Here is a 25,873-nt window from a genome sequence, read left to right on the forward strand (position 1 = left end):
AGACCTGAGCCTCGTCCTGGTGGTGGGGTTGCAATCTTTATAAAAAACTCTCTTCCTCACTCTCCTTGCACTGCCCTCTCTCCACCCCCACCCCCCAGGAGTACCTCTGGCTATGGCTTCCCCTCCGCTCCCACCTTTTGTTCATATGTGTTCTGTACCGTCCTCCAAACAGTGAAGACTCCATTTACATTTCGCTGTCGGACAACATGGACCAACTTCTATCAACTCATCCAAACTCTCTCTTCCTCATATGTGGTGACTTCAACTGCCATCATGCAGCTGCTGGGTGTGGGTTCCTCTCTCACCAGCCATGGCACCTCAGCAAAGGACTTCTGCGACTCATTGGGACTGACACAATCTGTCAATTTCCGACCTGGATCTCAGTCAATGGAGTATCTTCTCTTCTAGACTTGTTTATGACAAACTTTCCCAGCAAATGTCTGCTGCTCTTCCTTCTGCTCCAATCGGTTCTTCTGATCATGTGCTTGTTAAAGTGGACATCTCTCTGGCCATTCTCAGAGAGCCTCCTCAGCGCCGACGACTCTGGCATTTCACTCAGGCTGACTGGCACGGTCTTCAAGCAGCCATCAATCATCTGGACTGGTCTCCCATCTCCACTGCCTCTGACATCAATTCTTCCTGGGAATTCTTCCAAGGCAAACTGCTCTCTCTCATGCACAGATTTATCCCATCTTGTCTTCAGTTGTCTTACCCTTCCTCCCACCAATGGTACACTGAATCTTGCAGTGAGGCAGTTGCCCTGAAACAACTTGCCTTTGCCACTTGGAAGGCAAATCCAACTGAAGGCAATCTCAGTTCCTTCCACCAAGCTCAGGACAAGTGTATGTCTACCCTCAGGAGTGCCAGGAAGCACTATCTCTCCACACTAAAGAATTAACTCTCAAACCTGTATCCTTCCTCCAAATCCTGGTGGCGTCTGGTCAAATCCGTTTCTGGTGTTTGTTCCCCCTCCATCCCCTCCCTTACCTCAAATGGCTGCACAGTTGACACCGCATGTGACAAAGCCGAATGGCTCAACTCTGTGTTTGCCTCAAAATCTTGTGTCCCAAACCTGTTCTCTCTGTTCCCACCTTACCCAGTCAAACCCAACTGCTCCTGGACTCTGTGTCATTCTCTCCTGACAAGGTGGAGAAATTTTTGTCAAACCTCGACGCTGATTCTGCAACTGGACCAGATGGCATCAGCCCACGAGTCCTAAAATCCTGCTCTGCCACTCCATCTCACCCCCTCTCTGTTCTTTTCACCCTCTCTTTTGCTCAAGGTCATCTGCCAGCATCTTGGAAATCAGCAAACATTACCGCTTTACACAAAAAATGTGCAAAAACAGATCCTAGCAACTACAGACCAATCAGCCTTCTCCCAATTATCAGAAAAGTCATGGAATCCATCATTGCTTCGGATATCAAATCTTTCCTCTTCTCAAATGGCTTCATCTCTGATCATCAATTTGGATTCAGAGCAGGTCATTCTATTCTGGACATGTTGCTTCTGCTGTCTCAACAATGGATGGAGGTCCTCAATGCCAAACAGGAAATCAGAGCTGTCTCACTTGACATATCACGTGCCTTCAATACGGTCTGGCACCCAGCTCTGCTCATCAAACTCTACTCCTATGGTATCCATGGAAAATCTCCACGCATGGCTTGCGGACTTCCTCTCTGGTCGTACTCAACGTGTGGCCCTGAATAGATTTCTCTCATCTCCCCTTCCTGTTCTGGCTGGAGTTCCCCAAGGTAGTGTTCTGGGCCCTGTGCTATTTCTGGTCTTCATCAATGATCTCCCCGACTCTCTGGAAAATCCTCTCCATCTCTTTGCTGATGACTCCACTATCTGCCGTTCCATTCCTCATCCCTCAGATCAGCAGTCTGCAGCCTCATCAATCTCTGCAGACCTTGACAATATCACAGACTGGTCAAACAAGTGGAACATGTCTTTCAATCCTGACAAATCCCACACTCTTACTACGTCTCTCTGAAAAGACCGACTGGAAAACCCTCCCATCTACTTTCTCAACAATCCTCTCCAAGAAGTTCTGTCGGTCAAGCTTTTGGGTCTCACTATCTGCCATGATCTTTCTTGGGAAAACCACATTTCCAAGCTGGCGTCCAAAGCAAGTCGCCGACTTGGCATCCTCCGTCGTGCGAAGTCCTTCCTTGGCACACCTGAGCTCCTCACCACATACAAGGCTTTCATCCGCAGCTCAATGGAATACTGTTCCCCCCTCTGGGCTGATGCTCCTGCCTCACACCTAGCTCGGCTTCACGTTGTTGAAACCAAAGCTTTTACAATTGTTGGCATCTCCTGCGATGAAGCTAACTCCGAGGGCCTTTCACTCACTCACCGCAGGCAGGTTGGTGGTCTTTCTGTCTTCCACTGACTCCTCTCCGGCCTTGCTCCCCCATCTCTCTCTGTGCTCTGTCACCCAAATATTCCTACAGGTCGCACAAGATCTGCCAGCAACCCTCTTATGGTTAAACTGCCAAAATCTAGGCTCTCTGCTCACCTTCACTCTTTCATTCCCATTTTCTCCCGCCTCTGGAATAAACTCCCCCACTCCCTTCAATCCACTCCTCCCTCCAGGTCTTTAAAACAGCTGTTCACCACCATCGCTTATCTTCCCCCATCCAAAACCTTGATCTTTTCTACCCCTGCTATTTCACCCCAGATACACTTTTGAAATTCCAACTTCTTTCCTGGAAGTCCTAGCAGTGTCCATATGTTTTATACCTCTCCCTCCCACATTTCTCTCGATGTCCCTGCTCTCAAATGTTGTGTTTGTGTCCTTCTGCCTCTCTCCCCATCTTGTCTACCGTGCCCATTATTTTGTGTTTTATGTGTCGGTTTGTCTTTTTCTGTGATTAATGTTAGCTCTTTCACGATCCTCGATCTTGTATACAAAAAAAAAACAAAAAAAAAACTGTGCACCACTGGAGGAATTCCCAACTTTTTGAAACTTGACTTTTGTTTTACTTTTAAAATATTTTTTCCACTAAAGAAAAATGGATATTGCTGTAATTTTTGTGTTTCGCACCAGAAAAAAAAATCTGTATATATATATATATATATATATATATATATATATATATATATATATATATATATATATATATATATATATATATATATATATATATATATACCATTGGATGTCACATTATGACACATTACATGTCACATTATGATAAATATATATATATATATATATATTCATAAATATATATATATATATATATATATATATATATATATTCATATATATATATATATATATATATATATATATATATATATATATATATAAATAAATAACTATCATTTTAAAATTTTTGTTTTATCATGACACCATCTACTCCGTTGCAATGTTTCAAATTATTAGAAGCTGCACATCATCATTCCCCCATTAACTGAGGTTAACAAATTTCAAAGAATTTGAAATTTATTGATTACTTGAAAATTAAAACTGTTGAGAGTATAAAGACATTTGTCAATAGCTCAATGATGTATGCTCTCCCCTTTGGGCTGATACCACAGCATCACCTCTGTCTCTACTGAAATCGACAGAATGTAAAACTCTCAACATTATTGGCATTTCCTGCAATGTTGCTGAAGCACAAGGGCTGTTGCTTTCACATCGCTGACAGGTTGATGGCCTCACTTCTCCTCCTGTCTAGCTCCCTCTGCTCTTTAAGCACTTCAACTTTCCCCTACCATTCAAGGAAGCACACGTCCTTGTCGTAACCCCTTTGTGGCTGAACTCCAAATATCCAGGCTGTCTGCAGACTTCCACTTCTTTGTTCTGCTTTTCTCCTATTTGTCCACCTCACTGTCCAAGGATCCACCTTCCTGAGGCTGTTAAATGACGTGCTTCCCTCCAGGGCTTCCAGGAAGCAATGCACCACCATATTATAGTGCCATCTCTTATATATATAAGAGCAGAGGTCTTATATATGTCCAGGTCTGAAACCAAATTGATGATCAGAGATCAGTCGTACCCAGCTGCTCCTGGACTCTGTGTCCTTTCCTCCTGACAAGGTGGAAAAGTTTCTGTCAACCCTCGATAGTCACCCGTGATAGTTTTTACCCCCATTAACCCGAACTAACCTAACCCTCTATTTTACAGGTTACTGTGTTTCCTACCCTCATCACTCTCCTCTTTTCCTGTTCATTTATTCCTTTGGTTATTATGTCCAACTTTTGCTATACTCTCAGTTCTTTGACTCATTATCCTCTGTCACCTTCCTTAGCGTTGATCTGTACAGCAAATCAATTGATTCTTGAATTTATACATTAGATAAAGAAATATAGTTCTGTTTCTTTAGAAATAGCGGAGAATAATATTCGGTGACATAATGATTGTATTTAGTGGTGTAATTGTTAGTGTGTCCACTCTGAGTCTGGGAGGTTGGTGGTTCCAACCCTGGCTGAGTCATACCAATGACTTTAAAAACTGGCACGGGCTGCTTCCTTCCTTGACGCTCAGCATTTGAAAGGATAGAGCTTGGACAAACACCCAAAAGTTGGCACTACTAGTGCCGGCTTTGATGGGTTTAATCACCTCCACTTGCGTTTAGGTTCCTTGAAAGGAAAGTCACATTATTAATACTAAACTGTCAAAAATAATTTTCTTTGTTCAATATTTTTTTCTCATAATAAGAAAAGTTTTCTTGAAACCAAAAAAAAAATGAGAAAATCTTTCTAGCTGCATCATAGTTTTCTTGTTTCAAGAAAACTTTTCTTATTTTAGTAAAAAAAAATTTGAACGAAGAAAATTCTTTTTGACAGTCTATGGCTTGCTCACACCGGAAAATCTCTTCAGTGATTTTAATCCCATAGATTTAAATCTATTGAGCCTCTATATAATTCCTTCACTCTGTCAGACAGCATGAAGTCGGCCATCTTGTCAAAAAACATGAAATTATGAATGGTTAAATTGATGTGATTTTTCTCCAATTGTCGGGGTCCAGTGCTGTGGGACTTTCTGGAATAATAAGGAACTAAAGAAGCACATGTGATTACAATTGCATTATATACCTTTCATTAATTATGTACCTATACCTTCATTACATTATATACCTCAAGGTGTTAGGCTGTCTGCAGCCACCCGGGGCGGTACCACCACCTGTCCCTTAGGAGCCTTTAACAGAAAATTGGTTACGTTGCAAGCTCTTGGGGCAGGCTTCCGGATGGGAGGTTTGTGGGTTTTTGGGTTCTTTATTCCTTATGGGGTTGCATTCCTGGTTCTGCGGTTCCTGCTAAAGGGTACTGTTGGAATCGGTGTTGCCATAGGCTTGTCTCAAGAAAGCTAGATGCCCGAACCCGGGCGTAGTGGCCTGGGAGGCTGCCCCATTGCCTGGCGCGCATAATCTTGGATCCCCTTCTTTGCCAGATTGTGCCTGGAACACGGGAATCATGGAGGCCCTATCGAGGCCACTAGTTTGCACTGTTTGTCCCATCTGGAATGCTCCTTGCTTGTCTGCAAAGTTCTCCGAAGCCTCTCCCCCTCTTTACTTTACTGTGGGCCAATCATCTGCGCACCCCCATCCTCGTCATATTTTCCCATTTTCTTTCTTTGCTTTTCCACCCAGGGGACCCTTTTGATTTTGGGGCTTGACCCTTCCCCTGTGGTATTGCTAACAATAAATAAATAAATATATAACTATTATTCAGGGAAATTTAGAAGTATCGCAAACATATAATGTGTTGGGATTAAGATGGAGGGTCTTGTGAGAATATTTCACAACCAAGGATTTCAAAGGCATTCATGGCCAAAAGTAATCGAGTAAGGCCACCATTGTCGTGAAATATTTGTCATACATATGCCATTCAATCGAATGACATGTATATCGTAGCTATTTCACGACAATGGTGGCCTCATTGGTGTGGAAACTGGATTGGTATCCCATGTAGAAGAAAACAGTTGGATTCTAACGACTCGGATTCTATCCTTCTAGAAACCAAACTATTTTCAGGATAATTACCAGGTCATCATCAGATTGCCAGTAAAAGGCCAGCTGGCTCATTAATGGCCTTGATGTAGGTGGTTAATCTACCTGTACTGCCTGGTCTGATCAATATGTGGTGACCACAACACATACATTGTGGTTGGAATTTAATGCTCACACTGTAACTTGGGATTGGCATAACAATGTAACTAGCGCAGCCTCTTTACCCCCAAATCTGGAATAAAACTCAGCATAACAGATGGCAAGATTGATTCAAATGTGACATCCAATGGTAATTTTGCTTTGGCTTTCAGGATGCAATAGGAACTTGCCTTCGGGGTCATATACATATTATGTATGCAAAATGTCTAATTCTCAATCTCCCTTTCTCATATGTCCCATATTATCCCTTTCCTATTCTCCTTAATTAAAATGTCTCCCAATCCTCCTTTTATTTCCTCTCTGCTCAATTGTTCGACACAAGCCTTTGTCCCCTACAATCCTTCCTTTGCTTTGTTTTCTCACTTTATTTTCTCAATTTAACACTTCCTCCCATGCACATGTAATATGTAAGTGGCCCCTTATGGGGAGAAAGGGGCATTCACCTGTGTGTTCATACTTGTGCCTCAGAAGGGAGCTGCTCTTCTGGAATGTTTTGTCACACAAGTCACAGGAGAAGCACCCTGTTTCTCCCTTCCGTAACTTCTTGTGTGGTAGGCCCGAGTCAGAATCGGAACCATGATCTCCATCCTCCGCCTGCCGTCCAAAATTTGGAATGAGATAAAACAAGTCCATAACCACAATAATACTGAAGTAACACATGCTCTGCGTATCCAACCACATGTGCCTGGGCGTTTGGACATGAAAAGCTTGGAGACAGCTATGAGGAAGTTAGGCATGATCATTTGAAGAGGACAGCTTATGAGTTGCTTCTGTTTCTGTCTCCTCAGCGAAATAAGCCATGATAATATATTTTCGAAAGACAGTTTGGCATTGCTTATGTATTGGAACAGCAATCAAAGGATTCGTTACTGGAATTCACTCTGCTGGTGAAGGGAATATAGTGCAGCTTGACGGGTGTGACTCCAATGGACCAAATCCTTATGTGATTACCTCTTCTTCAAAGTGAAGTTTGCAGCACAAGACAGGTGGCCGCATCATACAACTAGCCACATAAAAGACGGATACTGCATTGATATGTGCAGAAACTCACATTTCTTTCAAAGCACTTTGGAATCAACTTAGCAAGTAAGAGAAATAAAGTTTAATATTGTATGCTGACACAATGATTGATAATGACAATAATAATATCAATGACTAGAATGGCACTCGGTAGAGCGCATACCTCTGCCTGGCTGAATAATTTACGTTTCGTATCCCATCAATAGGTCAGAACTGGATCTGGATCTGAGCAAATATCTAATCAGCTTGTTTTTGTCGCGTAACAAACTCATCCACCTAGTTTTGTCATAACATATCTAGAACGTTTTGAAATATCTTGCTATATATTGTTTTTGGTCCAATGTCTTAATGGTGAAAAATCACTTAATTTTTTTTTTTTAATCCTTGGATCCGAATCCGTATTCGGATCTTCAACAAAATTGAATCAATTCTTCTTTTACGTGTGTAAACCCAACCTGTCCACAAAGTTTTGTCCATAACCTTTTGAGATGTCAGTTTTAGCCCTATCTCTCAATGGTGAAGAAGCACTGAAAAAATTCGAGTATCTGGATCTGGATCTTCACCAAAATCTAATCATTTCGTCCTTGTCGCACACCTGTACTAACGTGTCCACCAAATTCTGTCTGAATATGTCTACAACGTTTTGAGGGTGAAAACAAACAGACCAGGGTGAAAACATAACCTCCGTCCACCTTTGGTGGCGGAGATAATAACAATAATTTAAACAATACGATAACTTGTTGTACTTTTATTTTTTAGTAAATAAATATTCGAAGGGGAAATGATGTGGGTCAAAGGACATGTAGCAAGCTTTATACTCACTGCTGACCTGAGCACTGCCTCTATGCAGGAACTTCCTGTTCAGATTGAAGTCTCCAGTTGCAGCGATTGGGTGGAAAGATGTATGATACGCCAGATGTGGAAAGAAGGGCAGTTGGTCGAGGCCTGCGTAAGGCCCCAGCTCAGGCATTCTGCCTGCGTGCAGTGATGGTATGAGGTTCCCTGGGTGTGGGAAGGTGCTGAGTGGCGGAAATGCTGAGTATAGTGGAGGTGGTTGGGGTTTTGTTCCATAAGATAGTGATAGGTCAAAGGCAGGCTTCCTCACTCCAGTGATGGATGTAATATTTCCAGTTATTTCATCATCACCATGGCCACATGGCTCTTTTTTGAAGAAAGTCAGGTTGAGAGGCTCATCTTGCTGACTTGTGGGAGATGATGTATCACTGCCTGATTCTACCATCCCTAAGCTGTCTTGGTCACTCATTTTGAACCTCTTGGTAATCTTGATATGATTTGAGGCTTTTGGCAGTGAAAGGTCCAGCGGCTCGGCCTGTGATGAAATCAGAATATCATCAGATGACAAAGAACCGTTCGATGTGCTGCGAGGAACTCCATTTGGTGAGTGAGAACATCCGTTTTGGGTCTGGTCTATCTGATGTCCTGAAACGGATAAATTCAATGGGGAAGAAGGAGTGTTACTCCTGGAAATATGGCTATAGTTTGAGGCAGTTAACAGTCGGCTTGGTGAGAACTTGTTCGTCCTTCTCAGAGGGCTTCTATGATGGAGAACTCCAACATTCATCTGAGGAAGACAGAATGAAGTGAGGGGAGAACTTTCTGATGAGCCCTCACCATTGCTGGCGGTGCCTCCAGGTACATTTGCATGGGCAGAGTCCTGGAGACTACACAGGTTATCTCTGTTTGGACAACGGTTAGGAAAACTACGAGCACAAACAAGTCGTGAAAACTGTGCAAGCATTTCGGCCTTGATGAAATCTTCAGCATTATGCTTGCCGTATAATGCGTGCCTTGACATTTCTGGAGCAGGCGTGTTTGGTGAAGATCTTTCTCGGTGTGTTTCTGGTGAAATAGAACCTTCTGTTGAAATTGATTTCAACTTCAGGGTTTTGCGTTCTGGGCTAGGGCGGATCAGCACAGCTTTGATTTCTTCATTCATCTTGCACAAGTACCGCTCATGTTGATGGAGGGGGATAGGCCCAGCAAAGGCCTGGCCACAAAATTGACACCGGTGCATGCACGAACCAGAGGCTGACCCATCGAGGTCTTGCTTGTGTGTCACATTCTGACCATTAAATGGTGGTATACTGCCTTCCTCTATGTTTCTGCCAAATTGCCATGCTTCTCTTTCAAGTTCCTGTCCATTTTCTATCAACGATCCTTGATCGAATCCCTGCAAGCAGACCTTGGCTTCATTCACTTTCTCCAGGGTATAATCAATGATGCTCTTTGCCATTCCATTTTGTGCCAGGAATGGGGAGAGTCGAGACAGTGCATGGCTCTTTGGCACAGTCGCAACCCCTTGCACTGTTGCTGCTGCTGTCAATTCCTCAGCTTCTGGATCGATCTTTACAGAACGTTCAAGTATCTGAGCACCATCATCCCGTAATGGTGTGCAGGCCTTCAGTCTAGACACTGTATTATCTACAATCCGTAGTACTTTGTGCACCTCATTAAGGCCTACTGGCAGTTCTCCATCTTTGAACCTCGCCCTGAGGTCTTCCCCACCTGTCAGTGACTGTAATAAATTTTGTACTGCTGGCTCAGTTGAAGCCAAAAGGTCAGGGTTCAGTTGGGAAATGAGGGATGGCTGCATCGAACCAAACATTGCTGCACTGAAGTTCATTGGAAGGTTGGTGCTACTGTTGATAATATTGCTTCCACCGTTTGAGTAGGTGAAGCCTGAAGCAGAGGTGCGGAAGTCTTGGAAATAGTCGCTTGGCAGCTGTGGCTCGGCCTTTATTCTCAAGGATTCAGGCAGCGACAAATGCAAATGTTCAGGTGAAAGGCGGCTGGCACCTTGCAGTTTTTGCCGAAGCTGGGAGAGCGCTTGGCTATCTGGAGAGGTGGGAGAATGTGATGGAGGTGATCCCATCCCCCTTATTCCCATCTTCAATCGACCCCCATTGGTCATTGCAGCTCCTGGCGAAGCCTGCCCAATGCATTTCTTGCTACTTATATGTGAGCTATAGGACCCAGAGTGAGAGAAGCGTTTCTTGCAGTTTGGACACTCGTAAGGCTTTTCACCTGGACAGCACAACACAAAGATAGACTGATGTTAAACTGATCATTCACATATGTTCAACAAGGTTAATCTATTTTATAATTCAGATGCATTCTGAAAAATAAAGCAATATCACCTGTGATATGAAATGTAATGAAGAAGAAGACAAAATATTTGGAAATATACTCCATGCTAAGGAAATTTCCCTACCATTGTCAGACTCACACATTGTACTGACATTATTATGAGTTTACAAACATCCTTAAGACTTTCGAAACTTTGCTGCTCCTGATGAGTTAAAATAATGTATGAAATCTTATAGTCTCACAGACCAAAAAGTGGTCAATCGAAGAAAGCTAATTAAAATATGAATCCATGATGCTTTGAAACACGAGTTATAAAATTACCTCCACTCATATAAAACAACAGATTACGTTGAAATCAACAACACTTGCTTAGCTTCTTTCTGCCAAAGATAACGTAGGTGAGTAATATTTTGTGTGCTTTTCTTCGTTCAGAGCACAACTTAAACAAACTTGGTGCTGCTTTAGGCACACACATCTGCATTGGAGCGGAAAGTGAATATTTTGCCAATGAGATACGCAAGCCATGGTGAATGAATAGAGGTGAGTGATGGTTGGAGGGAGAAGCAATTGTTGAACCACATTTTAAGCTCTCAGCTCTATTGCTAACTAACTTTTTACAAAGATTTCCTAATTGGAAGAAAAAGTCATTGGAAAGCAAAAAGGTAACACTTACCGCTGTGGATCCTCAAGTGCTCCTTGAGGTGATGTTTGTATTTGAAAGCCTTCCCACACTCACTGCACTTGAACTTCCGGTTCATTTCTGCCTGAGTGCCCACCTCCTGGAAAAGCGTGAGAACCAAATGGAGGAACGCAAACTCCAGCCAGAGCACATTTGCACAATCAAGTCAGTTGTTGGTCGCCAAGGAAAGCATAAGGCTTTATGGGACAGGTGCTGCGGAGGCAGCTGCTGAGAATTTTCCGGAATGTCTTAGCGCCGCCGTAATTGAGAGTTAAGTCAAGAGAAGTGTCACCTTTTCCCACTGAATCCCATTGACTATAAAGCCTGTGATTGCATGCCAAAATTGGCAGCTGTTTCAAATGGCACATAGATATCAGATGCATAAAACATCCATGGTGATTTAAAAAAAGAAAATTTGTCATGTAGCAAGAAATATGCTCCTTTAAATTAAATGGCAGGAATTCTATATCTCTTTGCGAAGATAACAACTTTGAAAGTTCGTGTCAATGGCTCTCCCGAGTTCACATCATCTTGAAACATTATTTTTAGAGAACTGATCATGTGATTTGAATGCGTAAAGGGAATTAACAAATGGGAAACATGCCAAGACAACAAGACATTTGACATTTATATGGATTGGTAATACAGTAAAAGATTGGGGAAAATGCAGTCACAGTTAGAATGAACAAGCATTCTGAGTATTACGCTGCAATACACGTCCCCTACCAAAGTTCAAGGTGCCATAACTTTGTCAAAAATGATCGAATATGCAAATTTACGCACGGTTGATGCTGGTTTTCAAACTTGATCTGAGTTATGCTGAGACACGTGTGTGTACAAAATTTTGTTGAAATCAGCCAATGTTTGGTGCAGTTATCGTACGGAAACCAAACTGTGACAGACGAACAGACGGATCTAATTAAATATGCAAATTTATGCACGGTTGATGCTGGTTTTCAAACTTGATCTGCGTTATGCTGAGACACGTGTGTGTACAAAATTTTGTTGAAATCAGCCAATGTTTGGTGGAGTTATGGCACGAAACCAAAGTGTGACAGACGAACCTCATTAAATATGCAAATTTATGCACGGTTGATGCTGATTTTCAAACTTGATCGCAGTTATGCTGAGGCACATGTGTGTACAAAATTTTGTTGAAATCAGCCAATGTTTGGTGGAGTTATCGCACTAAACCAAAGTGTGACAGACGAACCTCATTAAATATGCAAATTTATGCACGGTTGAATGTGGGCGCGGATGATGTGAGACCGGGTTATCCTGACCGGGTTAACCTGACCGGGTTATCCTGACCAGGTTATCCACGGACCGTGGAAGCTAGGTTACTTCTGACGCGTACTGGGTATACTGCTAAGAGGGCAGAGTATCGGATACATATTTAAAGAAGTATTCACGCAGATTATACGCACAGAAGCATATGGTAAAGTGACACTCCAACCTCCCTAGATGTATTGTTGATTTATTGGTAAACTATGTGAATTCGATGTATTCTTGCCTGATATGAAGAATTGTGTCAATGGAAACAAAATTCAGTGAAAACGTTTTTGACTTGATGCTTATTCTAGGAAAGCATTTTAAAGAACAGTCCACGATTACAGCATATTGTACACAAGGAATATTAACAGCTTTGACTTACCGCACTCCAAATTATAGTCCAGAAATCTGTTGGGGAAATTACCAAGGGTTATTTACCTGCAGGTTCTGAATCGTTCCCAATCACTAATTACCTCAGGACGGGCTCACCTGTGATTCGCACTCGGGACTTCGATTTATACACGCAGACACGTCAGCAGAAGCACGACAAAATACGTTGTTTTTCAAGATCAATGATCTATGTGTATATACAGACTTGGCATTTAATATGGAATATATTTTTTTTCTTGACTTGGGTTTACTTTCTTAACTCAGTATATCAAGCTGGTGAGTTTCTTTTACACTTTGGTGATTTATTTGTTAAAAGAACCATGTCACTGATTGTCTGTCGCAGCAAGAAGTCAACAACAGGATTATATCACAGGTGGCGTGGCAAAATGTACGGACAGGTGCATTTGATGATTGGCTTCACAGTCGGGTATACAAGGGTTGTTGCATTCTGTATTAGTGGAAAACAACTGCTGCACGTCTCCAAAAGTTATTGCCGCTTCCTCTGGAGATGGTCCGTCAACTCGACAATGCTGTTTGTCATGGAGTGGTGGCTTTAGGAAATTACGGCATGAAACAGCATGCTATTGCTCGGCAGTATGGCATCACTCAAGGTCAGGTGTCAAAGATCCTGAAACGAAATGCTCAGAGGGGTGTCCCTACTCCAATACCGAGGCCAGGACGTCCCCGCAGAACCACAAGGAGGGATGATCGCCAGCTGCACCGGTTAGTCCGCAATGGCCGTACCAAGTCAGCTAATCGGCTTAGGGCTGAGTGGCAGCAACTGACAAATGTGCCTGTATCCAGAAGGCTAGTCAACCAACGACTGGTTCAAGCAGGCTATCGTGCCAGGCATCCCCTGAGAAAGCCATGCCTGACCAGACAACACCGCCAGCGCCGATTGCAGTGGGCCAGAGAGCACCGTCAATGACAGCCAGGGCACTGGCATCACGTGATCTTCAGTGACGAGTCTAGATTTCTGATCTATCGTCAAGATGGCCGCGTCCGAGTGCGCAGACAAGTGCATGAAGCCTACAACAAAGATTGTATAGTGCCAAGAGTCCAAGCTGGAGGTATTGGGGTGACCGTTGGGCTGCTTTTCATGCAGGGGGCAAAACTGACCTGGTTGTTCTGAATGGAAACCTGAACCAGTTCAAGTACAGGGCCATTCTGGAAGAAACATTGCTTCCATTTGCTCGTGCAGCCTTTCGAAGAAACTTTGTCTTCCAAGATGACAATGCACGGCCTCATCGTGCTCGCATGATCCAACACTTTCTTGCTGACCGTGGTGTAGAGCATATGGAGTGGCTTGCCATGTCCCCGGATATGAATCCGATAGAGAACTTGTGGGCAGAATTAACGCGTCAAATCGACCACTTGGACCAGCAGCCGACCTCTGTGCATGAATTGCTGCAGGCTATTGTCACTGCATGGCAAGCGATTCCTGTCCAAACCTTGGCAAATCTCGTGAGCAGCATGCCTCAACGTGTACGTGCTCTCCTGAATGCTCGTGGGGGTTACACGAAGTACTGAACGGTAATTTTACTGTCCGTAATCCCAGTCGTAATTGAACTTTTGTTTTTGTTAAATTTTTTTTGGCTAATGTGCAAAATAAAGAGATACTTCTGGAAAACGTACAGAAGTTTAACACAGTACTGTCCATGAATTGAGTTCGATATCAGTTTACATCACTTTCAAGGATCAATTTATTTGTTTCGAAATGTCAAATGTGGTTTTTGTTTCTTTTAAATGTCACATTAACAAAATCTAGAATAATTTCAAAATAATTCCAATGAACTTTTGGTTCTAAGACATCTTGAAAAGTAAGTTCACCCCCACAAAAAAATATTCCATATTAAATGCCAAGTCTGTATATGTTGCTCGGCTTGGCTCCGCCCCTCCTGCAAGAGCGCGGTCTGTCGCGCTTTTGACGTTCGCGAGACGAGGCTGAGGGCGTGTGTTGCGGCTTGAGGAGAACTCTAGAATAAACAAAGTGCCATAACTTTGTCAAAAATGATGGAATATGCAAATTTATGCACGGTTGATGATAGTTTTCAAACTTGATCTGAGGTATGCTGAGACGCATGTGTCACGCCTCGCCTCGTTTATAAGTCCGCAAGGTCGCTCCGTGCAGTGGCCTGCACGTATTTCACTGTGTGAATTATATAATTTATTATCAACTCACGGTCTGAGGTACTGGCGATTCAAGAGATATCCATTTTTAAAAAATATTTTCGTTTAATTAACGATATCTGCCAAACCACGTGCCCTATCGCAAATTCCAAAACGTCATTTTAGTAGACTGAGATGCTGAACAGATTTCTGAAGTTTCCCCTCGATTGGATCAAAAATGAGGGAGGAGCTCGGTTTTAAAGGTTCATGCTTAAAAACGTCATAACTCTGAAACCATGTGACGCATTCCGTCAAGCTCGTTGACTTTTTTGTTCGTCATGGGTATGCGATTATGCCTGAAAAGTTTGGCCTCGATCTGTTCAGCCGTTGCAGAGAAAAAGGGTTTTTCGTGTTTTCACGAAAAACAATATGGCGGACGAACCACGTGACCTGTGACGTCATAATTACCATTAAAATATTCTACAGACCGAGTCCCTCCTACGGTGAAAATTTGATCTCAATCGGTCCAATTATTGCGGAGAAATTGGTTTTTAAAGGAAATTAAAACTTAAAATGGCACTGAGTTAATGCAACCTTCACATACACGGATTATTCTTACGAGTCCTTACGGATCGCCAACTCGTAGTCAATCGCAAGCATCCGTAAATAACTCGCTGGTATCCGTAGATAACTCGTCACAACCCGAAACAACTTTTGACATGTCAAAAATCATCTTCCGTTATTTACGGAATCATCGTTACGTTATTTACGATTATTAGGAATTATTTAGGAATTACGTTATTTAAGGATCATCAGAATTATCAGAATTCCCAAAGTTCAAAGTGCCATAACTTTGTCAAAAATGATCGAAACGTCGTGAATTTCGAACTTGGTCTGTAACTTATCATGAGGAAACCATGTGCCAAGTTTGAAATCATTAGCGTTAAGCGTTTAGAAAAAAAGTCCGTAAACCAGTTCTTTGCGTGACGGACTGACGGACTGACGGACTGACGGACGGAGGGACGGCGTGCAAACCTATAGTCCCCTCCGGTGTACACCGGTAGGGGACTAATAAAAGTATTACCATTGTTATTACCTCTGCCAAAGAAAGTGGGAACAAACTATGTTTTCACCCCTGTCTGTCTGTTTATTTGTCTGTGAGGAGGATATCTTTAAAAAAAATTGAGGACTGATCATCAGAATTATCAGAATTCCCAAAGTTCAAAGTGCCATAACTTTGTCAAAAATGATCGAAACGTCGTGAATTTCGAACTTGGTCTGTAACTTATCATGAGGAAACCATGTGCCAAGTTTGAAATCATTAGCGTTAAGCGTTTAGAAAAAAAGTCCGTAAACCAGTTCTTTGCGTGACGGACTGACGGACTGACGGACTGACGGACGGAGGGACGGCGTGCAAACCTATAGTCCCCTCCGGTGTACACCGGTAGGGGACTAATAAAAGTATTACCATTGTTATTACCTCTGCCAAAGAAAGTGGGAACAAACTATGTTTTCACCCCTGTCTGTCTGTTTATTTGTCTGTGAGGAGGATATCTTTAAAAAAAATTGAGGACTGATTCGGACGAACTTGGTGTACAGGTTGGGTATGTGACATAAATAAATTGATTAGAATTTGGTGAAGATCTGGATCCAGGTACTCTTTTTTAAATGACCCTTCACCATTGAGAGATTGGGTCAAAAACGATTACAGCACGATATTTTAAAATGTTATGGATGGATTCGGACAGACCTTGGTGGGCAGGTTGGGTATGTGGCATGGACAAATTGATTCGATTTTGATGAAGATCCGAATCCAGATCCGTATCGGAGAATTTTTTTAAATATCTCAAGTGATTCTTCATCATTGTGAAATGTGGCCAAAAATGATATACGAGTATAGCACGAAATTTAAAGAAGTTGTGGACGAGTTATGACCAAACTTGGTGGATGAGTTCGTTAGGTGACGAGAACAAGCCGGTTAGATTTTGGTTCAAGTGGGGATGCAGATCTGGCCTATCAGTGGGATACGAGATGTAAACTGTTCAACCTGGTGGAGGTATGCGCTCTACTGAGTGTCGTTCTTGTTCTTGAAACAATATGGGGTTTGCAAAAAAAGTTCCAAAAAAGGACATCACTGAAACGTGTTGAGATAATCAAAACATCAAATATACGGGTATTTAAGACAAAAAATATATATACAATATGGTCTCACAACACGTATGTTTAATAGCACAAGTGTGAGTATGTTTAAAGCGTGGAGTGTGCTATGACACATGTATTACAACAACATATCAAAAATATTGCATCCATCATGCATTGCCCTGACAATCCACACTTGCAAAAGCAAAACAACAACAAAGATGAACAAGATGAGAGATTTGTTATTGCATTATCAACTCCTTTATCCTCAAATTACTTTTGGAATGATTGACATATAAAACAAAAAGCTTGAAACCGTCTTTAAACTGATTCACAATTTAACAGAACACGAAGTTAAATTGAATTGAATGGAATTATTTTATGACTCGCAAAGTACCCATGCTCTGCAGGGGTGGGAGCCCAACATCTCAAAAAGAAAATGTTTTGAGAAAGTTTTGAAACCTCCCACCCAACTTTAGACACTTACTGGGAACCCAAAAGGTTCCACAGAAAGTTTGGTGGGGCTAGGTCCACAACTGAGGAGTAGTTCGGGGACACACAGAAAGTTTGGTGGGGCTAGGTCCACAACTGAGGAGTAGTTCGGGGACACACAGAAAGTTTGGTGGGGCTAGGTCCACAACTGAGGAGTAGTTCGGGGACACACAGAAAGTAAGTTTGGTGGGGCTAGGTCCACAACTGAGGAGTAGTTCGGGGACACACAGAAAGTTTGGTGGGGCTAGGTCCACAACTGAGGAGTAGTTCGGGGACACACAGAAAGTTTGGTGGGGCTAGGTCCACAACTGAGGAGTAGTTCGGGGACATACAGACACACCTGCTCTATTATATGGATATACGTGTGGTGTTCAAAGAGGCATCGAACAAGACACTCACATTAGTTTTTGAAACGCCAACTTTTTGTAGTTTTCAATATGTATTGATACAATTGGTAAGAAAAATAATTTCCTTACTAATAATAATGGACACTTATATGAGTAAATAAATAAATACGATTTCTCCTTCAAGGAACTTCAACACAGGAGGAGTTAAGGTTGCCAACCGATGGTTGTTTGCCTATGCTCCTTTTTAAATGTTGAGCATCAACCAAGGAATGATCATGTACCATTTTAAACTCTTTGGTATAACTCGGCCAGGGTCAGGTTCGAACATCTCAACTGACCTCTCAGACCTCTCAGACTCAGAGGAGACATTCTAACCATTATACCACAAAGTGTCGTTTTAAATTTAAAAACTTTATTGAAAACAAAAACAAAAAATGTGTTTGTCGAACTATTGTAGATCATTACGATAACCTTTTGAACATCCAGTGCATGGTTTGAATATATGAAAATGACCGCCTCAACTGAAAGAGAAATGGCCTTTTTTTGGGCTGCTGTCCGAAGTAGTAGTGTACTTTTGAAGCATATGGACAGCTGGGTGTGGTTGATAGTTCTCAAGGGAAGACAGCTGTTATGAAACCAAGGCCAGTGTCATTACACACTGCACAAAGATTCTGTTTGTTCCCAAAATCATCAGATGGGGGTGCTTGAGCTTTACCCCCTCTCCTGATTTCGCATTGTGATATGACATCACCACCATCCAGGCCACACCTGTTGACTACTCTCACAGTACGTGAAAATGAATTGTGAAGCAAATGCAATGTGACAATGATATGTCGGAGGTGCAGGGTGTGTATGATCAATGTCATAGCTATTGCTGGCAAACGATTAGAATTGCCATGTCCTGTATAGAGATTACCTGGTAGTCGTATATTTTTGTCCCCCGTCGCACCGCGGAGCGAAAGGGGGACTATGGTTTTCCCGCCCGTCCGTCCGTCCGTGCGTGCGTGCGTGCGTAAGCGAAGGACCGCATTCAAATTTGGTGTGTGGGTGCAACCCACGTGAAAATCCAAGATGGCCACCGCCATATATGTCTGACGCCATGTATGTCTGAACCTTGTGAGCGGATTATCTTGAAAAATAAGCGAAGTACCAACTTCTAATCTGGTGTGTGGGTGTATCTCGGCATAAGGAAGAAGGCTGTTGGAAATTGGGTCGCCACGTCAAAATCCAAGATGGCCGCCACCATATATATGTCTGAACATTGTGAGCGAAATATCTTGAAAAATAAGCAAAGTACCAACTTCTTATCTGGTGTGTGGGTGTATCTAGGAATAAGGAAGAATGCCATTGAAAAGTGGGTCGCCACGTCAAAATCCAAGATGGCCGCCACCATGTACGTCTGAACCTTGTGAGCAAAATATCGTGAAATATAAATGAACTACTCACGTCTAATCTGGTGTGTGGGTGTATCTAGGCATAAGGACGAACGCTATTGAAAATTGGGTCGCAATGTCAAAATCCAAGATGGCCACCACCATATATATGCCTGAACATTGTGAGCGAAATATCTTGAAAAATAAACGAACTACTAACTTCTAATCTGGTGTGTGGGTGTATCTACGCATAAGGGAGAAAGCTGTTGAAAATTGGGTCGCTACGTCAAAATCCAGGATGGCCGCCAGCCATGTGTGTCTGAACCTTGTGAGCGGAATATCTTGAAAAATAAGCGAAGTACCAACTTCTAATCTGGTGTGTGGGTGTATCTACGCATAAGGAAGAAAGCTGTTGAAAATTGGGTCGCCACGTCAACATCGAAGATGGCCGCCGCCATGTATGTCTGAACCTTGTGAGCGGAATATCTGGAAAAATAAGCGGAGTACCAACTTCTAATCTGGTGTGTGGGTAAGCTGCGTAAGGCATAAGGAATAAAGCTATTGAAAATTGGGTCGCCACGTCAAAATCCAAGATGGCCGCTTTGCGTCTTCCACTTTGTCAACTTACATCACTTCACCGACGGGAGACCTAGGCGTAACGCTTGTTTTACTTATTACCCTTATATATAAGAGACACATTACCTTTATCTTTCGAACACAATTTAGTAGTTGCGTAAGCCAAATTTGACGATTGGTATAAGACGGGACACTGAACATACATTTCCCCCAAGTTCCATTTGCCACATAAAGGACGGTTTTAAGCTCGGTCAGGCGCAAATGTAAGGGAGTGGATTCGGTGGCCCCGGTTTCTTTTTTCACTTTCTGAAGTTAATTTCGTCAATACTGCTCCTTAAAGAGCCACCATTGCTTCGGCGATTTCCTCGAAACACTAAAAACATTGTTATATTGGTTGCTATCACGTCAGCCGCGCAGCGGGAGACGGGAGTTTGCAATTACGTGTGTGTGTGTGTGTGTGTGTGTGTGTGTGTGTGTGTGTGTGTGTGTGTGTGTGTGTGTGTGTCTGCGTGCGTGTGCGTGTGTGTGTGCGTGTGCATGCGTGTGCGTGCGTGTGTGCACGCTCATGTGTGTGTGTGTGTGTGTGTATGAGCACGTGTGTGTGTGTGTGTGTGTGTGTGTGTGTGTGTGTGTGTGTGTGTGTGTGCATGCGTGCGCTTATGTGTGTGTGTGTGTATGCATGTGTGTGTGTGTATGCGTGTGTGTGTGTGTGTGTGTGTGTGTGTGTGTGTGTGTGTGTGTGTGTGTCTGCGTGCGTGTGCGTGTGTGTGTGCGTGTGCATGCGTGTGCGTGCGTGTGTGCACGCTCATGTGTGTGTGTGTGTGTGTGTGTATGAGCACGTGTGTGTGTGTGTGTGTGTGTGTGTGTGTGTGTGTGTGTGTGTGTGTGCGTGCATGCGTGCGCTTATGTGTGTGTGTGTGTATGCATGTGTGTGTGTGTATGCGTGTGTGTGTGTGTGTGTGTGTGTGTGTGTGTGTATGCACGTGTGTGTATGTGTGTGTGTGTGTGTGCATGCGTGCATGTGTGTGCTTATGTGTGTGTGTGTGTGTGTATGTGTATGCACGTGTGTGTGTATGTGTGTGTGTGTGTGTGCGTGTGTGTGTGTGTGTGGCTCGTGCGTGAGTATGTGCGCGTGTGTGTGTGCTCGTGCGCGAGTATGTGCGCGTGTGCGTGCGCTCGTGTGTATGTGTGTGTGTGTGTGTGTGTGTGTGTGTGTGTGTGTGTGTGTGTGTGTGCGTGAGTATGTGCGCGTGTGGGTGTGCGTGCGCTCGTGTGTGTTTGTGTGTGTGTTTGTGTGTTTGTGTGTGTGTGTGTGTGTGTGTGTGTGTGTGTGTGTGTGTGTGTGTGTGTGTGTGTGTCCATCTGTCCAAACTATAAAAATAATTTTACCATTTGAGCTTTTTGTCATCAAATTTTCAACTAAGCTTTATTATGAGAATATGAAGAAGAAGAATGAATAATTGGGTCAAAATGTCAAAGGGCAAAGTCGCAGTAGGTATAAATATGGCTTATTAACCTGTCCGCCGCACAGCGCTTATTAACTCGTCCTCTGCACAAATAGGGCTTATTAACCGATCCTGATCGATACTTTTTCTCTCTCGGACTCCTTCCATGTCATTGAATCATTTTACAAGTTTACAAGCTTAATTATAACCATTCTGTAAGTTTGTAATTATTGATGTACACACAGTTTAACTACAAACTAGAACGGCACATGTACCTCCACCAGGCTGAACAGTTTGTTTTGTATCCCACTGATAGGCCGGATCTGGATTCGGACTTGAACCCAAATCAAATCAGCTTGTTCTTGTCAACTAACCAACTCGTTCACCAAGTTTAGTTATAACTCGTCCATAACGTTTTTAAATATCATGTTATATATGTAACCCGAACAACTCTCAATGGTGAAGAATCACTTAAAAATTAAATGATTCTAGTATCAAATTAAATAATTCTTGTAGCCGAATCCATAATCAGATCTTCACCAAAATCGAATCGATGAGTCCTTGGCAGACAACCAACCGGTCCACCAAGTTTCATCCAACTCCGTCCATAACGTTTTGAGATATCCTGCTATGTATTGTTTTATGGCCCGATCTCCCAATGGTGAAGAATCATTTGAAAAATTCTCGTGGCCGGATCCGAATCCGGATCTTCAGAAAAATCTAATCATTTCGTCCTTGTCACATACGCTACATCTCTTCCAAATTTGGTCCGAATCCGTCCACAACTTTTTGAGATATCTTGTTCACAGACAGACAAACAGACAGACAGACGGGGTGAAAACATAACCTCCATGCACCTTTGGTGGCGGAGGTAATAACCCTTGGAATAGATCAATACTTTTAATATATCTATAACTATATTTGAATTTCATTTTTAAGAAGTACATGAACTGTGTTTAAGTGTATTAAGTACATGAACCACACATGCTCTTCAGGAAGACATGATGCACTGGCGACCTCCATCATGGTACATTCAACTATATATAAACATCCAGGGAAGAGATAAGCACAACAGACGGATTTTCAGTGGGTACATCATCTGATGCAATTAACAGCTACAACATTTAAATTCCAACGCTCATTGTTAATATGGTGTGTTATATACAAAGAGTCTTAGTATAAAGCTTTAGGGTCACATAGATGATGTCATTGAGGGCCTAAATAAATGTTTAAAATGTTATACCACTTCATCAGTATGAGAGGATGGTGCACAGGTTCCGAAGAGCTTTCTAATCTCATTGGTTCAGTACTCAACACAACTACAAACTGTTGCACTGGTACTTTACAGGCTTAGTGTTTCATCACAAACCACACAATCCCTCAGATTACTGTTAAGGTGAAGACGCATGCAGGAGCGTTACCTAGTAGATATTAAAGTTCCCACAGTGTCTTTCACTAAAGAGTGAGCAAGTTATCACCAGCACCCTGGCTAAGTGCCAAATTTCTGTCCTGACTATGACCAGAAAGGCAATGGCAAACAACCAGGTGTAATGTTGCCAAGAGATGCTTCTGCAGCACAAACCCTTCACTCAAGCAAACCATCAATCAACAAACATATCGTCTTACGACTCGAACTATAATTTTACCCTGAACTCGCGAAGCGACAAGAGGGGTTAAGCATTCGGGTGCGTACATGTGCCGTGTGCCGTACGTGTCTGCATTTTAAAAATTCATTTTCTCGGCAAATGTTGGTCTGATGGACACGAAATTTTGACGATAGGCGCGCCTCCTCCTTTAGAATATTTTAATGATAATCATGACGTCATAGGTCATGTGGTACAGGCGCCATATTGGAAAAACCGAAAAATGTTGCACCACTACATCTCCAAAACCGCTGCATGGAAAAAATTGAAACGTGGCTCATTATAAAGAATTCAATATGGGGAATAGGTGTTATTAACGGTGACGTCATTGGTGTCATAATTATGACGTCATAATTCGACAAGGACAGTGCTTAGTCTGATCAGTTTGAAATGTATTGAGCGTGATCTATGCAACAATAATGATATTAGAGAATATAAATTTATGATGTCATCGCTCACGTGGTCTGGCAGCCATATTGGACCAAAGGAAAAAAATGTTAAAAAACAGAGGTGATGGCTCGCATCAAGTTGACTGCGCAGGGTAAGTATTCTTCTACGAATACCATCTAGTTACAACTCGTATTTGGAAGCTCATAAACTCAGTATTGTCCTTAATAATAAATGTTGTGGTAGATTTCAAACCACAAAAGCCAAAATTACTGCAGATACCCCTGAAAACAACTACAGATGTGCAATTACATTTACATACATGGATGACTGAATATCTCGGCATAACATGATTGAGATGGTTCAGATCTTGGAATAGTTCCTCCATGAGCCTGTGTGTGCATGTGTATATATATATATATATTGCCAGATTGTGTCTGATCGGGGTAAACGTCGTAACCACAGCACATGTAATGCTGAATGACACTTTATTTTAGATCTCTCCAGACAGTGCATGTGGAGGTTTAAAATTACTGTTCTTCATACAATCTCGAGTTATATTCATTTATGTTGTGCACGTGACTGTATATGCTCAGTCCTTGATTTGCACATACTAGGGCATGCCCGTACTATATATATATCTAAAATTATATCCCCCCCCCCCTCTATTTACATGAAATGGTTTGGTACATGAAATGTTTTGGTCCATTCGCAACGCCAAAGCGAACGGCGAACGCTTTACATGAAATGGTTTGGTCCATGAAATGTTTTGGTCCATTCGCAACGCCAAAGCGAACGGCGAACGGCTTGCGAGTACAGTGACAATCCCCCCCCCCCCCCCCCTCTATTTACATGAAATGGTTTTAATTAGTTTTAAAACATAGTTTAACGCCAACATAGCGGCAACATAGTTTGCCAACGTGAAATAAATGAATACGCTCTCAAATGTGCCGTCCGAGGCAGAGTGTGTTCGCCACGTTTGGCACACGCGATAGCTCGCTGCTCTCTGATTGGTTGAATCGTTTTTTGGACATAGCTCGGTAAGTAATTGTCCGATTAATATGAAACCTTGAAAAGGCACATCCTCGGGTCCCCAGCAATATACCTGGCAAGTTTCAAGTATATCAGACCGGTAGTTGTCGAGAAACAGCGGTCGCATACACACACACAGACAGAGATTAGTGGAATTATAGATAGATACAGGAAGTCAAAAGAAAAAAATGTGGTCAATCTGTCTTTATCTATCTATATATTTACTTGTGCGTGCATGTTGTTCTCCACTGTTTTCCCTTTGGCCCCATATCATCTGTTGATCACGTGCTCCCTTGTCAATACTTCTCTCCCATGAGCCTCAATACTTGCGCAGAGGTTTTTGTTAATTTTTTTTTTTACTTTAACGTGCATTATTCCACGGACATTGATATGAACAATATTATCGATATATCTATTGATAGACCGACCAAAATGCAGCCCAGACAATTTTCTGTTCTGACCGGTTAGGTTCTCAATCTTGGTCTCCAGAAGACCGTGAAACACAGTTCGTGATAAAAATGTCAGTTTCATTTTGATGCCTTTGTAGTCTTTTAACAATATTGAGCGTGACAATCTGGTTTCCTGCCTGAATTAGTGTCATAGTCATTCATCTAAACTTCAAGTAGAGTAATTTGTACCGTCACTGAAGTTATTTTTGAAATTCCAAAGTGAGGCCTTGAAGTGTTTCCAGTTGTACTGTTTAATGTTCAGTGCCGGTGTCATAATTAACTGACTGTTCTAATACTATCTGTGCTTTCTCACAAAATAGGATTTCCTAATGTAGTCCAAACCGACGACAGCATTTCACCATTCAATAAACGTGAAATAACTATATTTTCACTTCGATTTTGATAAAATGTTGACGTATTGCAGTCTTTCGGTTGATGGGGCATATGGCTTCAGGAAATGCAGAATATACTTCTTTTTTTCTTTTTTAAAAATACAGAATCGAGGCTCGTGAAAGAGGTAACATTTATCACACAAACAAATCAAACAGACAAACAAACAAAGTACATAAAAAGGGGAGCGGTAGACAAGATGGGGAGAGAAGGGGAAGCACACAAACACAACATTTGAGAGCAGGGAGAGTGTGGGAGGGAGAGGGCTTGGGGGGAGGAGGCGTGGGAAGGGGGGGGGAGGGGTGGGAGAGGTACAAGGACACCAAGGACACCAAGGACTTCCAGGAAAGAAGTTGGTATTTCAAAAAAGTGGATTTGGGGTGAAATTAGCGGGGGTAGCAAAGATCAAGGTTTTGGATGGGGGAAGATAAGAGATGGTGGTGAACAGCTGTTTTAAAGACCTGGAGGGTGGAGTGGGATTGAAGAGAGTGAGGGAGTTTGTTCCAGAGACGTGAGAAAAGAGGAATGAAGGACTGAAGGTGAGCAGAGAGCCTAGATTTTGGCAGTTTAACAATAAGAGGGTTGCAGGCAGATCTTGTGCGACCTGTAGGAATATTTGGGAGAAAGAGCCCAGAGAGAGCTGGGCGAGCAAGGCCGGAGAGGAGTCGGTAGAAGACAGAAAGACCACCAACCTGCCTGCGTTGAGGAGTGTGAAAGGCCCTCGGAGGTAACTTCATTGCGGGAGATACCAATGATTCTGAACGCTTTGGTTTCAACAGCGTGAAGCCGAGCTGGGTGTGAGGCAGGAGCACCGGCCCAGAGGGTGGGGGGGGGGGGGGGGGTGCAGTATTCCATTGAGCTGCGGATGAAAGCCTTATAGGTGGTGAGGAGCTCAGG

General features: G+C 42.7%; 1 protein-coding gene across 2 annotated transcripts in view; it reads right to left on the reverse strand.

The window, feature by feature from the left end:
* Positions 1 to 25,873, reverse strand: part of LOC137431739 (zinc finger E-box-binding homeobox 2) — a 257,683-nt gene that overhangs the window by 12,678 nt on the left and 219,132 nt on the right. For both annotated transcript variants that reach the window (XM_068123387.2, XM_068123386.2), the window contains 3 exons: positions 10,927 to 11,032; positions 7,975 to 10,190; positions 6,569 to 6,719 (listed from right to left, as the gene is read on the reverse strand). In XM_068123387.2, coding sequence (XP_067979488.2) covers positions 6,569 to 6,719; positions 7,975 to 10,190; positions 10,927 to 11,032 — 2,473 coding nt within the window. The remainder of the gene's footprint in view (positions 1 to 6,568; positions 6,720 to 7,974; positions 10,191 to 10,926; positions 11,033 to 25,873) is intronic.

The sequence above is a fragment of the Myxine glutinosa genome, chromosome 7 (genome assembly GCF_964187855.1).
Source record: "Myxine glutinosa chromosome 7, kmMyxGlut1.1, whole genome shotgun sequence".
Taxonomy (NCBI): Eukaryota; Metazoa; Chordata; class Myxini; order Myxiniformes; family Myxinidae; genus Myxine; species Myxine glutinosa.